This window comes from Macaca fascicularis, chromosome 13 (genome assembly GCF_037993035.2).
Source record: "Macaca fascicularis isolate 582-1 chromosome 13, T2T-MFA8v1.1".
NCBI lineage: Eukaryota > Metazoa > Chordata > Mammalia > Primates > Cercopithecidae > Macaca > Macaca fascicularis.
Window position 1 is genome coordinate 9,165,796 of NC_088387.1, and position 14,931 is coordinate 9,180,726.

The window sequence follows — 14,931 nt, forward strand, 5'->3', positions numbered from 1 at the left end:
CACTCGTGATCCAAGACTCGTTTCTACGTCTACCTCTTCAGTGCCTCTTTCAGTAATAGAGAGTTAAAACCAGATACTGTGACTGTTCACCTGATTTTTCGTTCTTATGAAGGTGCTTTATTTTGTAGATAGCTGTTAAGTTGGTGTAATTGCCAGGGAGATGATCAGTGGAGCCTTGTATTCTGCCATCTTGTTCCAACCACTAGCAACTTGGGCTTTCTAACAAAACAATATGATCACTGGAATACAGGAGGCATTCTTCCTTTCCATTGCCACCTTGTAGGATTGCCTATTGTAGAATTTTAACTGTAAGAAAGTGTTCTGAGGAGACTATAAAAGAGTAGTATTGAAAATGTTTGCTCCCCTCTGAACCAGACAAATATATCACCATTCTTAGTCCTCAGTCAAAGGGCAGAACTGAGCTTCATGCATTTATTCTATACCCGTATGCCAGGAACTGTGCTGGGCAGAATCTACATGGGAAGGCAGATGTGGGCACACACAAATAAGGTTCAAAATCACCAAGAGGTCAACTGGAAAATGTTATCAGCCTAAGTGAGGGAGTGACTCACACTGCCAGTGACCCCTCTGGAAAGTTTTCTTGTGGAAAGTCTTTGGATGACAGTCTTCCAGTTGACAGAGAGGTACAAAGACCTGACACCAAGAAGAAATAGCATGTGAAAAGGCACAGAGGAATAAGTATCTTGGAGTGTTCAGGAAAGAACAAGAAGCTTGACATAGCTGGAAGTCTGTAAAGGTGAGAAAAAAGAGGCAAATTAGATGCTTTTGAAGAGATGTCCAGGTGAAGCCATTTATTTGTTCATGCAAATATGTATTGAGCACATACTAGACCCAGGCCCATAGGGGACACATGGCAGTGGAAGAGGTCATAGCAGCCCAGGGAACTTGCAGCCCAGTGAAGAAGTAAGGCTTTAAAGAGACAATTAAGCATTGACCAGAATGTGGAGTTCTGAATAGTATTATCTTCTATTACTTTCAGGCTTCATAATGTAAGATAGATTAAAACTAAGATTTTCTAAACCAAAAACAGAGACATAATATAATTTATCGAACTTTTAATCTTATACATCTTCCAAAGTGTGGTGTTTTCTCTGCTATTTGGCACACAACAGCAATAACAAAATACCAAGAAATAAATGTAATGAAGAATTGTTCATCACCTGAATGAATGAAGATACAACATTCTACTGTATGCCTTTGATATGGTTTGGCTCTGCGTCCCCACCCAATAATCTTTACCTGTTGTGGGAGGGACCTGGTGGGAGGAGATGGAATTATGGGGGCAGGTTTTTCTCATGCTGTTTCATGATAGCAAATAAGTCTCATGAGTTCTGATGGTTTTATAAAGGGTAGTTCCCCCACACATCCCCCTCTTGCCTGCCACCATGTAAGACATGACTTGGCTCGTCATTCACCTTTAGTCATGATTGTGAGGCCTCCCCAATCGTGTAGAACTGTGAGTTAATTAAGCCTCTTTCTTTTACAAATTACCCAGTCTCAGGTAATTTATTAGCAGTGTGAGAACAGACTAATACAGTAAATTGGTACTGGTAGAGTGGGGTGCTACTGTCAAGACACCTGAAAATGTGAAAGCGACTTTGGAACTGGGTAACAGGCAGAGGATGGAACAGTTTGGAGGGCTCAGTAGAAGACAGGAAAATGTGGGAAAGTTTGGAACTTTCTAGAGACTTGTTGAATGGCTTTGACCAACATGCTGATAGTGATATGGACAATGAAGCCAAGGCTGAGGTGGTTTCAGATGGAGATGAGGGACTTTTTGGGAAATGGAGTATGTCTTTATTAGCAGCATGAGAACAGACTAATACTGTCTTAAAAAGTAGTATCATCATATTCATCAAGAATGTTGGCAGGACATGCTGGTACTACATTTTCAGCCTAACTTTGCTCCAGGTACTCTTCTGAGAGTTTTACAAGTACCCGTTCATTAATCCTCACCACAACTTTTTAGTAGCTGCAATATTTCTTCCCATGTTACAGATGAGAAAACTAACAATTAAAAAGATGCAGTACTTGCTGGAGACCTCACAGTATAAATCCTGGCAGAGCCGGAACCCAAATGGATGAGTTTCTCACATAGCTCATACCCTTAATCATCAAGCATTACCACCTCCCATATTCCTAAGAAAGAAAACATCAAATATGTATGGGTTGATCCACAGTTTTTGTTAATTTCCAAATCAAAATACTGATGGAATTTTTAAATTCTTGACAAAAAATTCCTAAATTGCATTGACACGAGTTAACCTATTAGTATAACCACAGCACATTTTAGAAACAAGAATGCTAAAGTGTGATACGGATCCAGAAACAGAAAGATCAATGAAAGAGAATAGGCGATTCAGACTCAGGTGCATATAGGAATTCAGCATATGATAAAGTAACACCTTCAGTCAGTGATAAGGAACAGATGATCCAAATAGTGTGAGGATGATTGGATTACTATTTGGAAAACACAAAGTTGGACTCTGAATCCATATTATATTCCAAAACACATTACAAATGGATTAAGTCCTTAATGTAAAAATAAAGCCAAAATCTGTACCCAAAAAATTACTGAATATTTCCATAATCATAAAGTAGAGAAGAACCTTTAAAATTAAACTCCAAAAGCAGTAGCCAAGACAGAAAAAAAGTAAAATGTTTGAGTATGTAAAAAAAATTTAAAACTTTGCCACGACCATCTTTCAAAAAGATAAAATATTTAAAAAGCTTTTATAAATCAATATGGTAGAAATAGACACACCTAAATAGAGAAAATGAACAGAAATTAAAAAAAAAATAAGAAGAAGAAACACCAGAATTGGATAAAGCATTCAACTAATAAAGTGCAAGTTAAAATAACAAGAAAATAGCTTCATTAACTAAACTGACCAAAATTTAAAGGATGCTAATATCTAATAAGGGGAAAGTTTGAGGAAACCCTAACTTCCAAACCCAAGGTAAAGACTGTTGTTTGTCTCTTTCAGTATCCATGTCAACTCCCTCCTAGTGTTCCTTCCTCTACTGCAGAGGCTGCAAAGCTCAAAGTTCTGTCACCCATATTCCTTGTAGCTAAGATATGAATGTGATTTAGGATCCACCAATCATAAACACTCATCAGGTAAAGACATTAACCTGTGTGGCACCGACCTGGTTGTTGAAATAGACTTTGCTGCAGTGGTAAAAAAAATTACTTTCTCAATCACAATGGAAAAATGGCGATCCTAGACCTTACAAATTATTCCTGGGGGCTTAGCTGGAACATCATCCACCACCATTATAATGATTTTGAAAGACACTTAACACAGTGATAAATACAATACCCTTCGGATTAATCTACCCGAGATAGCTTCTTTTGTCTGTAACTAAATGCTAATCTGTTGAGTAACTGGTCCCCACCAAGTACTGAGTAACACTCAGAGAGTGGGAATCTGGGATTAGATCCTGTTAATATAAAAGGACAAGACACTGTAGTTCACAGTAAGCAATGACAAAACATTCACATAAATTGTCATCTGTGGTCACCTGGGAAGGCAAAGCTCTGGACAACTGAATGCCTATTTACACAAGCCAGTGCCATCAGAAATAGGGATGCAGGGGCTGTGGGGTGATGGACTAGAGCCTTCTAATCAGCTAGAGAGCTTAAAGAAAGACATGCCGCATTCCGGGCATGGTCAGAGGACCCTAAAATAATCTCTTTTCTTGTAGCAGGCCTAGAATAACCCAAAATTGGAGCAGAATCTGGGCCTGATGGTTGTTAAATTATAGTAATTGACAGCCTCACAATGTCTCTTATATAAGTGTTAGAGAATTGACTGCAAATGGAGGAATCCCAAGAATCGGCATAGGGAATTTTGGGTGGACTTGAATGACTCCAAGTTACCTCAATCCCGAGAACCCTTGCCAAGAGATGTAGGTCCTCCTCCACTGTGGAGGGAGGCGGTTCCTGCCTTGATTGAGGACGCTGTAATGACCTCTCCCGGGGTTGTTATTTTGTAAGAAGATGTCAGTTCTCCTCGCTCCCTGCCTACTATCTGTATTCCTTCCAAGGCTGTAACTAGATAATGGGGAAGAGTGGAGATGAGACGGGGAGCATCATCCCACCAAGGAGATGGAGGTTTACATGCCAAACGAATGGAAAAGAGTTAAAGAGTTGTAAGGTTTTCTAACTGAGACGATCATAAACTTGGAGAAAAGTGTGGAAATGAACTGTGAGAGGGCCAGACCGTGGAGGGAGAGATAGCACTTGATCTTGGGCCAGATTTACTAATATAAGTGCACTTGCCGAAGATTCATTGTGCTGTCTCAAGCAGCTGGGCTGGTTGGTTCAGTCGTATACTAGGCAAAAACAAAAACAAAATAAAAACAAAAAAATGATTTTTGGTACACTGTGGAAAGAAATAGAAAGACATAAAAATATGGTAATCATGGAGTGGATTTATTGCATGAGACTCACCCAGCTCCCCTTTCACTACATTTCCAGAGAAACCCAGCAGAGTTCCCACTCACAAAGGCATTCAGACATGTATTGCCAAGGGACATTTCCAAAGCCTCAGAAAATGCTATATTGTAGTGACTGTATCTGCATGCGAGACAGAAAAGTGAGGGATGCTGCCAACAAAATGGGCTAGCTGGTTTCACCAGGCATCATGAGATCTCAGATTTATAGAGGCCAAGCAACAGCCCTTCAACTGCTAAGTAAGAGGCGTGGCCACCATGATAACCAAATACAGCCAAGATGACAATCAAATTACTGTGACATGATGGGTTCTTTGGCAGGAGCTCATAAAGAAGGGGCCCCTCAGACTGAAATGAATTGGGAGCCCACTATGATCCTACTTAAACTGTATGTCACTCCACCTCAAGCTCCAAGAAAACCCTCTAAATTTGGTTAACAGATGTCCAACTGGAGCAGCAAGATGTGGAGTCAGATCAGCTTTTTCCACTTTCAGACTAAATTTGTTCACAAAGCAAGAACCCTTGTATGCAGAGAATCTGGATACTCTGTATGCAAGAACCCTTATATGCAGGGAATCTGGATGCGGAAAGAGGCTATCATAATACACAAACATATGCTATATGCATTCTTCTTGCATCCCTTTGAAGAGCCTATAACTTCTGATTTAGTTGGCTGTGCATTGAGGAAAGAAATATCCTCAGGCCGAGCATGGTGGCTCATGCCTGTAATCCCAGCACTTTGGGAGGCAGAAGCAGGCAGATCACCTGAGGTCAAGAGTTTGAGACCAGCCTGGCCAACGTGGTGAAACCTCGTCTCTAGTAAAAATACAAAACTTAGCTGGATGTGGTGGTGCATGCCTGTAATCCCAACTACTCGGAAGGCTGAGACAGAGGAATCTCTTGAACCTGAATGGCAGAAGTTGCAGTGAGCTAAGATTGCACCACTACATTCTCGCCTGGGTGACAAGGTGAGACTCTGTCTAAAGAAAAGAAAGAAGAGAAAAGAAAAGAAAAGAAAAATACATCTTTCAAGGATTATGAGATACTGGATCTGAGCGAAGATCAATTCCTGGAGACCCAGAATGCCATTGTGGTCCACCAATCAACTGAAGTGTAATGAAGATGAGGTGAGAGTAGGTCTTTAAGCCCATCCTGTGGTTAGGATCTCTATTCCCAAGTGTATAGCTGGAACAGATATGCTGGGAAATTGAACCACAGCATAAAGAAGGGCCAGGTGGGAACCTTTGGAACTGTATTCTCAAGCCATGTCTTCATGGAAAATAACAAACCAAAAGTAATGCTACCATACATGACAGGTGGAATGATGGAGATAGGACCCACCATTACAAACCCAAAAGGTTCAAGAGGGTTTATTCTCACCTCATCCTTATTGAATTCACCTATTTATTCTATAAAAAAGGAAGATAGGCCTTGAAAAATGATGTTGGATTATTGCAAACTTGATCAGATGGTAATGTCAACTGCTCTTTCTGTTCCTAAAGTCATCTTGTTACTGAAGCAAACCAACAGATCCTGGTACCTAGTATACATCTGTCAATCTGACAAACTTTTTCTTTCTCAATAACTATAACTAACTAGAAGCAATTTGCTTTCACCTGGAAGAAGTACACCATCACCATCTGATCTCAGGGTTACGTCTGTTCTGACTTTTTCATAATTTATCCCACAGATACCTTGATCATTTCACCATGGCATAAGATGGAATGTTGATAGTAGTTGATAGTAGTTATCCTAGGTCCCTTGGTAAGACACAGGAGTACCAGAGAATAGGAGATAAAAATCCAAAGACTTGCCCCCATATCCAAAGCTCATCCGCTCTAGTTTTCTGGGACGTATCAGAGAAGCCTCTCCCAAGTGCAAGAAAATGTGCTGCATCATGAACCCATTACCCCAAAGAATGTGGCTTCTTTGAGCTTTAGAGGCAATAGATACCATATTCATTTGTGCTGCTTCGATCCATTCACCATGTAACTCATAAGGGCACCACCTCTTAGGGAGGCCCAGAAAGAGAGAAGGCTCTTGAGATGGCCCAACAGCTGCAAACATTTGGACCTTCAGATACAGCAGATCCCATTGTGCTTGAAGTGTCTAGGGCAGAGTGGAATATTGGACAGAGCCCATGGCAAACCCTGGTAGGGAAATAAACAGTCAAGGTTCATAGGACTTTGAAGCCAAGTTACATTCCCAAGAACATAATTACTGTTCTTTTGAGAAACAGATCTTGGCTTCCTTCTGGATCCTGGTAGACAAAAAACCTGATTATGGGGCAACAAGTAACCATGTGCCCTGAGTTGACCATCCAGAACCAAATGTTGTCTGAGTCATCACACCATGAAGTTCCACGTGCCCAGTCTTCAAGTATGTCAGGCTCAAGCCTCACGGGGAGTTCAGTATGGACAGTTGGTTAAAAAGAAAATAACAAAAAAGTAACTTGGTTTACAGTCCATTCTACATGATAATATGAGTAACAATCTTGAGTCAGCTTTTCCGATTGCAACAGCATCCCCCAAAAATGATGGAAAAGGAAGCCCCCCATTAGGCAGAACTTCAAGTAGCACTTCTCATTTGGTTTGGTTTGGTTTTGCTTTGTACCTTGTCTAGAAAGAGAAATAACCAAAGGTACAGATCTATACTGATTCATGGGAGATGGTTAATGGTTCTGCCATATGGTCAAAAGTTTGGAAAAACCAAGAGTGATGGATTAGTAACAAGGGAGTTTGGAGAGCAGGTATAGGAGTGCATATATTACAACAGACTCAGTGTGAGAAGTGAATCTTCTTCAAAAGGTCTTCTTGAGAAGGATGTTCTCAATAATCAGGAGAAAAAGATGAGTATCCTGTGGGTGTCCATGATGCCTTTCCCCAACTACCCTAATGCTTTGCCATGGACTCATGAATTAAGTAGCCATAGTAGCATGAATGAAGACAGCATATAGATTGCCTTTCCCAAGGCTGATCTAGCTGGCCTCATAGCTCAAAGGAAGGGTCCAGCCAACCACTAAGTAGCAGATCAGTTAGAACTGGATCCCTTCCAAAATGGCAGGGGCAGCAATGTCTTCCCTGGCATGGAGACATATGGATCTGAATGTTTACTTTGCTGCCTACTTTGCTTCTGCCAATAACTCTCCATGACTTAATGAATGCAACAGTCACAAACACAGTGTCCAACAATGCTTCTGATTAAGGAATTGATTTTATAGTAGAGCAAGTGAGACAATGGAACGCCACTTAAAGAATACCAGAATGTCCTATTGAAACCTCAGTTGTGGCACTAACTGATAAACAACAACCTTGTACAGTTAAGGCGCTATCCTACAGTTGCACTGTGTGCTCTGAACCACCAACTAATATAGGGCATTCTTTCTTTCTTACTAGAAAACATTGGTCCAGAATCCAAGGGCAGAAAGTAGAGCTGACATTCTCACTTTTCCACTGAAAAATGCCCCCAAAAAATCTGCTTCCTGTGCCTGCAGCTTTGGGCTTTACTTTTCCAAAGCCTTTAATATCCAGGAATGAATGCTTCCAGAGGGTAATTTAGCTATGGCATAATGCTGTGGAACTTGAGACTGCTACCTTGCCACAACTCCAGGGGCCTCTATGCACCATCCTTGGTGACCATGATAAGGTATTTGTTTGGTGGTATCGATTTTAGTGGAAGAAGTTAGGGTTTACTACCAGCAGCCTCCTGATATGGCAGAACTGGCTGCTTTCTTAATCGTGGCACAGGTAATTAAATTCCAAGGACTAGTTGTTTCCGTAGAAGCTTAGCCTAAAGACAGGTCCTCTAGCCCTCCAACAATTGTAAACACCAAACAATTAGTAATAAATTCCTTTCCGTTTAAACTGGCCATGTTGGTTTTGGTTATTTGCAACTGATCAATAATCAAATGGTGGAAGTACATGTTCTAATATGTATCAAAAAACCCTTAAAATATGTATGCTTTTTATTGCAGAATTCTCTTCTAGAAATTTATCCAAAGAAAATAAGTGGACAAGCACACAAAATTCACATGCACAAATGTATCTTTTTCTAATTCCAAAAAAAGCTGAAGTCACTACCAAATGGTAATTGATAAATAAACGAGGGTAATCAGTATGATGAAAACCATCCCAGAAATGTCATAATATTTTACCTTTCAATAAAGAAGAAAAATCTCATGGAATGTAGAGTGAATATGTGTTTCTCAAAGAAGATGCAATCCATGAAGACATGTAGCTTAGCATTTAACTTTCCATAAATGGTTATTCTTTTGTCTTATATTTGGAGAAGAGGAGAAGAAATAGTGAATAGCAGGCAAGACTCTAAAATGCTTTGAATACAGCTTGCCAGATTCCCAATTAGAAAGTGAAATATGCATTTTTTGCCATTTAAATTAGGAACTAAAATTATAGCACACATTTTGGTCATTATCTATTTCACAACCACTTATTGAGTGCTGGGACGACCAAGATGAAAAAGACATGGGCCTGTTTTCTGGAGAGTAGGAGGGACTGAACTTAATGGTTAAATTTCAAAAGTTGGTCCTAAATACACTGGTGCTCTCCTAGCTCTCACCCTTTCTGCCCAGTGGGCATGTTATAAGGAAGCTGCAGGTGATATCAGATGTGGTCACAGTTCAACTGTAGCACATGACAAATGTCTTCAATTATTTTCCTCCTGCTACATTTTAGACCTAGTGATGTTGCCACATAAGACCTTGAAATATTTTCCTGGTCTTTACTTATTCATTATTTTTATAGCTCAGGACTTTATTCACATGTTTATAGCCCCAAACCCCCATCTTGTCTCACTCTGGAAGCTGACTGCCTTGGCACAGAGTAAATGCTAGTGCAATTTGGGCCATGTCTCCAGTTGTGAGCCCTTGGTCCAAGCGGGTTAGTTTCAGCTGACTGAAGCCTCCAATGCTGTATTCCATGGAATACATCCTCAACTTCCAGGCGTGCCTGAAGCTGAGCTGAGAGACACTGAAATCTACCTGTGCATTTGAAGGTGTAGAGGACCACTATAAATAAGGATTTTTCTAACTATTTTTAGGTACTAAAGTCTTCCTGGGTCAGATTTCCTCAGTCACTGATTCACAACCAAAATTTTGTGAGATGAAGAAAAGAACTATGTCATCACTCTGTATTTGATTTTTTAAAAATTAACACTAAAGAGTTGGAATGTGATATGGTTTGACTGTTTCCCTGACCCAATCTCATCTTGATTTATATAGCTCCTCTAATCCCCAGGTGTCATGGGAGGGACCTGGTGGGAGGTAATTGAATCATAGGGGTGGGTTTTTCCCATGCTTTTCTCATGATAGTGAATAAGTCTCCTGAGATCTGATGGTTTTATAAAGAGGTGTTCCCCTGCACACACTCTCTTGCCTGCTGCCATGTAAGACATGCCTTTGCTCCACCTTCACTTTCCACTATGATTGTGAGGCCTCCCCAGCCATGTGGAACTGTGAGTCTATTAAACCTTTTTCCTTTATAAATTACACAGTCTCCAATATGTCTTTATTAGCAGCATGAGAACAGAATAATACAGGATGTATCAGAGAAGAGGCTGGTGCAACCATCCACATTCTCCTCACAAGAATTTGAGTGCTTCCAGAAATAAAAGTATTTCCTCTACATTCATAGCTCTTTTGAAGGACAACCAATTAGTATTTATTTTTCACATAGCCTGAACCCTGCCCCATCCAAGACATTATTTCTATGCTTGAAGACATTCTAGCAGCTTGAAGAGGACTGAGACACAGATTCTAACATTGCACACAATTATTAAATTCCAGGATAAAAAGGCTCAATCTAGATGAATCACAGAGCTAGAGATGGAGAGATGGGGAGAGAGATCAAGAAATCAATATGGAATAGAGAAAAATGGGCTTGAGGGATAGACAAGGTATAGATAGGCAAAGAGAGGAAAGATGTCCAAGGCAGAGGGAGACAGCAACCTCAAAGACCCTGAACTGAACGTGATGCAGGGAGCAAGGAAACACATTGAAGAGAGTCTTCATGACTTCCCTAAGTCTCTAAGCTTGAGACTCTGTCTCAAAGTCCATTATTCAGAAATAGCCAGTATGCTGTAATTATGCCAGTCCCTGTGTTCTGTGCTTTACCCTTGTCCTAATTAATCCTCATAATAACACTTTGAAGTTGGCATTAGTACAAAAGAAAGAAACTGAGGCTCAGAGACACGAAGCAGTTTAGCCAGAAGAACTGAAATTCAGATGGGTCCCCCTTCAAATCCTGGGTCATTTTCCCCTCTCTTCACTGCCTCTCTAGTGGCACCCTAACTTTCCATGCCATAAAACCCAAGTGTGAGAGGAATCTTTCTTGACTGTCATGGCAGAAATCAGAACCATCCTACTTTCACAGAAAGGTCAGGGTCTGCCCACATGATGAGAGTCAGCCCACTGCCAAGGTTGTCCAAGGGCAGAACTTGAAGGAAACACACCTGCTGATAATGGTTTCTAGGTCTAAGCCTGTCTCTCAGAGCTCAGTGTGGAAGTTGGAGATGCCTTCAGAGACACCTGCTTCAGTCTCTAAGCTACAAGAGAAGAACCATTTCACTGCATCTCCCTCGGCACTTCAGGGAGCAAAGGAACTCATTAATGTTCATCGTTATGGTTGATACAGTTGTGGAAGTGCTAGGCAGCCAGCTACAACTCTGGGCTCTAATGCTGATGTTTACTTAGGAACTCCATGGGCCAAGGGAGCCTTATGTCTCTCCGCACAGACATCAGGAAGGAAAATATTACCACATAGAGGAGATGTAGACAAGTTTAGTTATCTTATCACTCACTTTCAAAAAAGGACTCTAGTCCCCACCCTAAAAATCTGCAAAATGAGACAACCTAAAATAAATTGGTAGGATTTTTACTTTTAGCTAGTATGGCCATAAGACTTTTCCAAAGCTGGACACTTCTAAGAGTGAAAGAGGGTAGCATTAATTAAAAAAACAGGTGTAAAATAGTCTTCCTTCTACTTCTCAGATTCTCTAGGAAAATTATCTTTAAAAAATGCACTCACGCTTGTAATCCCAGCACTTTGGGAGGCTGAGAAGGGTGGATCACAAGGTCAGGAGATCAAAATCATCCTGGCTAACATGGTGAAACCCCATCTCTACTAAAAATACAAAAAATTAGCCAGGTGTGGTGGCTGTCACCTGTAGTCCCAGCTACTCGGGAGGCTGAGGCAGGAGAATGGCATGAACCCAGGAGGCAGAACTTGCAGTGAGCCGAGATCGCACGACTGCACTCCAGCCTGGGGGACAGAGCAAGACTCTGTCTCAAAAAAAAAAAAAAAAAAAAAAAGTATTAGTTGGCTACCTGATAACTGCTATTAATGCATTATAATGTGACTTAAAAGAAGGAATAGGATTTGGATAAAGGAAATGGAGATAGGATAGTTCAGCCAAGAGAAGCAGCCACACTAAAGTTATAGTTCATGCATAAGTGTGTGATAGGTCTAAACAGCAGTAACATTGACAAGTGCAAGGAACAGAACACACAGAATAATTGATAGCACAAACAAGTATAATTTTGTCCAGATTCCTTTGCAAAGAGAATCTATTTTCACATGGGATGGTGGTTGCTACACTTCTAGGTTTTCATTATTTGCAGGTAATACAGCAGTCAGGTTGCCAACTCTATCAGCAATCTATTGCTGCATAACAAACTGCCCTAAACTTTAGTGGCTTAAAACATAAACATCTATTATTGCACAGGTCAGGAATTCAGGCCCAGCTGGATGGATCTGGCTCAGGGTATCTCATAAAGTTGCAGCTGAGATGTTGGCTGAGGCTGTATCATCTGAAGGTTTGACTGGGGCTGGAAAGGTTGTTTCCCACACCCACTCACACAGCTGTTGGCAATGGGCCTTGTTTCTTCCCTAGCTGTTCTTCACTGTGTGAACTTCATTATAGGACTGCACACAAAATGGCAGCTGATTTCTCCCAGATCCAGTAATCTAAGAGAGGGTGACCTCAATAGGAAATAATGCCTTTCAAAAACCAGTCTCAGAATTGACTACCATCACTTCTGCTACATTCTGTTGTTCACACAGACCAGCCCTTGTACCAATCCTACGTCCTTGGGCAAATACCACCACATAGGGATCACTGCAGACAATCTTGGAGCCCAGCTACCACACCAACTTTTAATTGTGCTAAATTTTTAATCATCATCTGATATAACAATTATAAATAAATATAAATAAAATTTTGATTCTAAAATACTAAGAAATATATAATGTTGGCATAATGGCAATTTTTTACTTTAAAACTCCTATGATTATACAAAATATATAATACATTTTCCTTATTTTTAAAATTTCACGAAGAATAATCATGTATCTATTTGTTTTATTTACCATTGCTTATCTCCCCCAACTGGAACTGACATTTTATCTGTCTCATTGATATCCCCAGTGACAATAACAGTAACTGACATAAACTAGGAGACATGTAAATATTTGTAGAATAAATGAATGATGAACACTTCACTTGGATTGGTAATTAATAGCAGACTAAGGCTTGGACATAAAGATCTTGGCACCCAATCCTGAAGACACGCTTTTTGTTCAAAATGGCAGAACTGGTCCAGTTGAATGTAAACATGAATGGCAAAACCATGGCACACAGCCTCTATTTAGAGGAACAAGCTGCAGCAGAGGCAGAAAGAAAAGCCAAGCATGAGGTAACAAGAAGCAGAAACTTTTCTACGGCTTCAAAAAGTGAACCCCCTTAGGAATAACGTTCATGAGATTAGTCTTTAGAGGGAACCGGGGTTAATGACAGGTGGAGATATTGAGAATGACAGTTTCTTGTCGTTGGCTGAATTTCCATGCCTGATGGTACAATTGAGGCTAGAATGGGTTTCAATCTTCACCCAGGGTCACAGAGCTGGATTCCAATGAGGTCAATGGTTTCTCCCCCTCAATATTCTTTGATAGTCTTCACCACTGGAATAATGACCATCCCCACCCCACCCCACTCCCACCTTCATTACTCCCACTCCAAGACAGAAAGGCTCAGCCCAGGACGGCCATGGGCTCCACAGTACATTCGACATCCCCTTGGCCCCACTCCACAGTGGAAACCTAAGGAAGCTCATACCACCAGGACTTCCCTGGAGGCCCAGCCTCTTATTGCAGACAGGAAATGGAGCCAGTGCAAACATGAGCTCAGCATTTTTTGCTGACTAATTCTTCCTCCCATAAAAAGGCTTGGTAAATATGAGTTCTAATGTAACCTAAAGACTTGCTTAACAAAGGGGAAAACCCACCAGCATTTCTTAATTCTAACACACCTTATGTTATGCAACAGGTATGTTTCTTTAAAAAAAATGAACTAATTTTAAGACACACACACTAGTAATTTAAATTCACTAGAGAGTTAGCTATTTAGAGGAACCCTGTTGTAAATCCTTTCACAAACTGAAGAACATTTAAGTAATTACCCTCTAATTTATGTGCTCTGTAAGGTCAACTATTTAAATGTCTGGTTTTCTTAATTCGAGGCACACCCGCATTTATAGAATGTCTTTAAAACTCATTATGGCTGACAAATGTATTTCTTTGTTTTCTTTAACAGACAAAACTGTATTTTGGTGAAATAGGCAGAAGATACTTATTATTCTGGAAACTGTTTAAATACTCACTTATTGCAAAAAGGACTTCTGTGGAGGTGATGGAGAACTGATATGATCAAGAATCAAATTGTCTTACATTTAAGAACATATCGCGAACACATACATGTGAAGTCCTTGTAATTTGCATGCAGTCTGCAGTCTTTAAGCCTCTGTAATTTATATTCAATCTAGTCATAATTTATTTGATGGTTAACTATGTGTTTTTAATTCTCAGTGAACTTGACAAAAAAGCTATCAACTAATATAGGTTAATAACAGGAATGTTTTTAATTGTTTGAAATATTTTGATATTGGAAAATATTCTTAAAAATATTTAATGAATAAGTTGTCTTTTACATGTTGTTAAGCCAAGATAAAAAGACTCAATGAAAACTTTTCTCCTTATTGGAGACAACATGGCTTTACATGCTCAGTGTTTACTTGGTTGAAGCAAGTGTGCTGGGGAGCGGTATGCCAGAATTCACACGCTCAAAAGGAACACACTGGGGGGTCGGAGGAAGCTGCTCCTGAGAATATCTTGCTGTTCTGACTTTGTAATAGGACAGGCTCTAAAGATTGGCTATATTAAGGCCACGCATGTGTCCCCAGACCTAATTCTTTCCCTAGGTCTGGTTTTACAAACTCTGGTAATAAACCAGGTCAAGAAGAAAGTGTTGCGCTATCAGTGTGAATAGCTTGGAAAGAATGTCAACAGATAAGAGGCGGTGCTCCCAAGCTCTGAGAGCAAGGCTGCAAGTGCTGGGAGAGCTCAAATCTCACCTGTGACCTGGCCAAGGGGCAGAGCCCCAGGC

At 40.4% G+C, this 14,931-nt stretch overlaps 1 protein-coding gene and 1 non-coding gene across 2 annotated transcripts in view; one reads left to right on the plus strand and one right to left on the minus strand.

Moving 5' to 3' along the window:
* LOC141406938 (uncharacterized) overlaps positions 1-14,931 on the minus strand; it is a 43,376-nt gene that overhangs the window by 15,509 nt on the left and 12,936 nt on the right. The window contains exon 3 of the mRNA XM_074012529.1: positions 573-749. Coding sequence (XP_073868630.1) covers positions 573-749 — 177 coding nt within the window. The remainder of the gene's footprint in view (positions 1-572; positions 750-14,931) is intronic.
* Positions 14,647-14,775, plus strand: LOC123568497 (small nucleolar RNA SNORA72). The gene has a single exon (XR_006691872.2). It is a non-coding gene; the product is annotated as a small nucleolar RNA SNORA72 (small nucleolar RNA).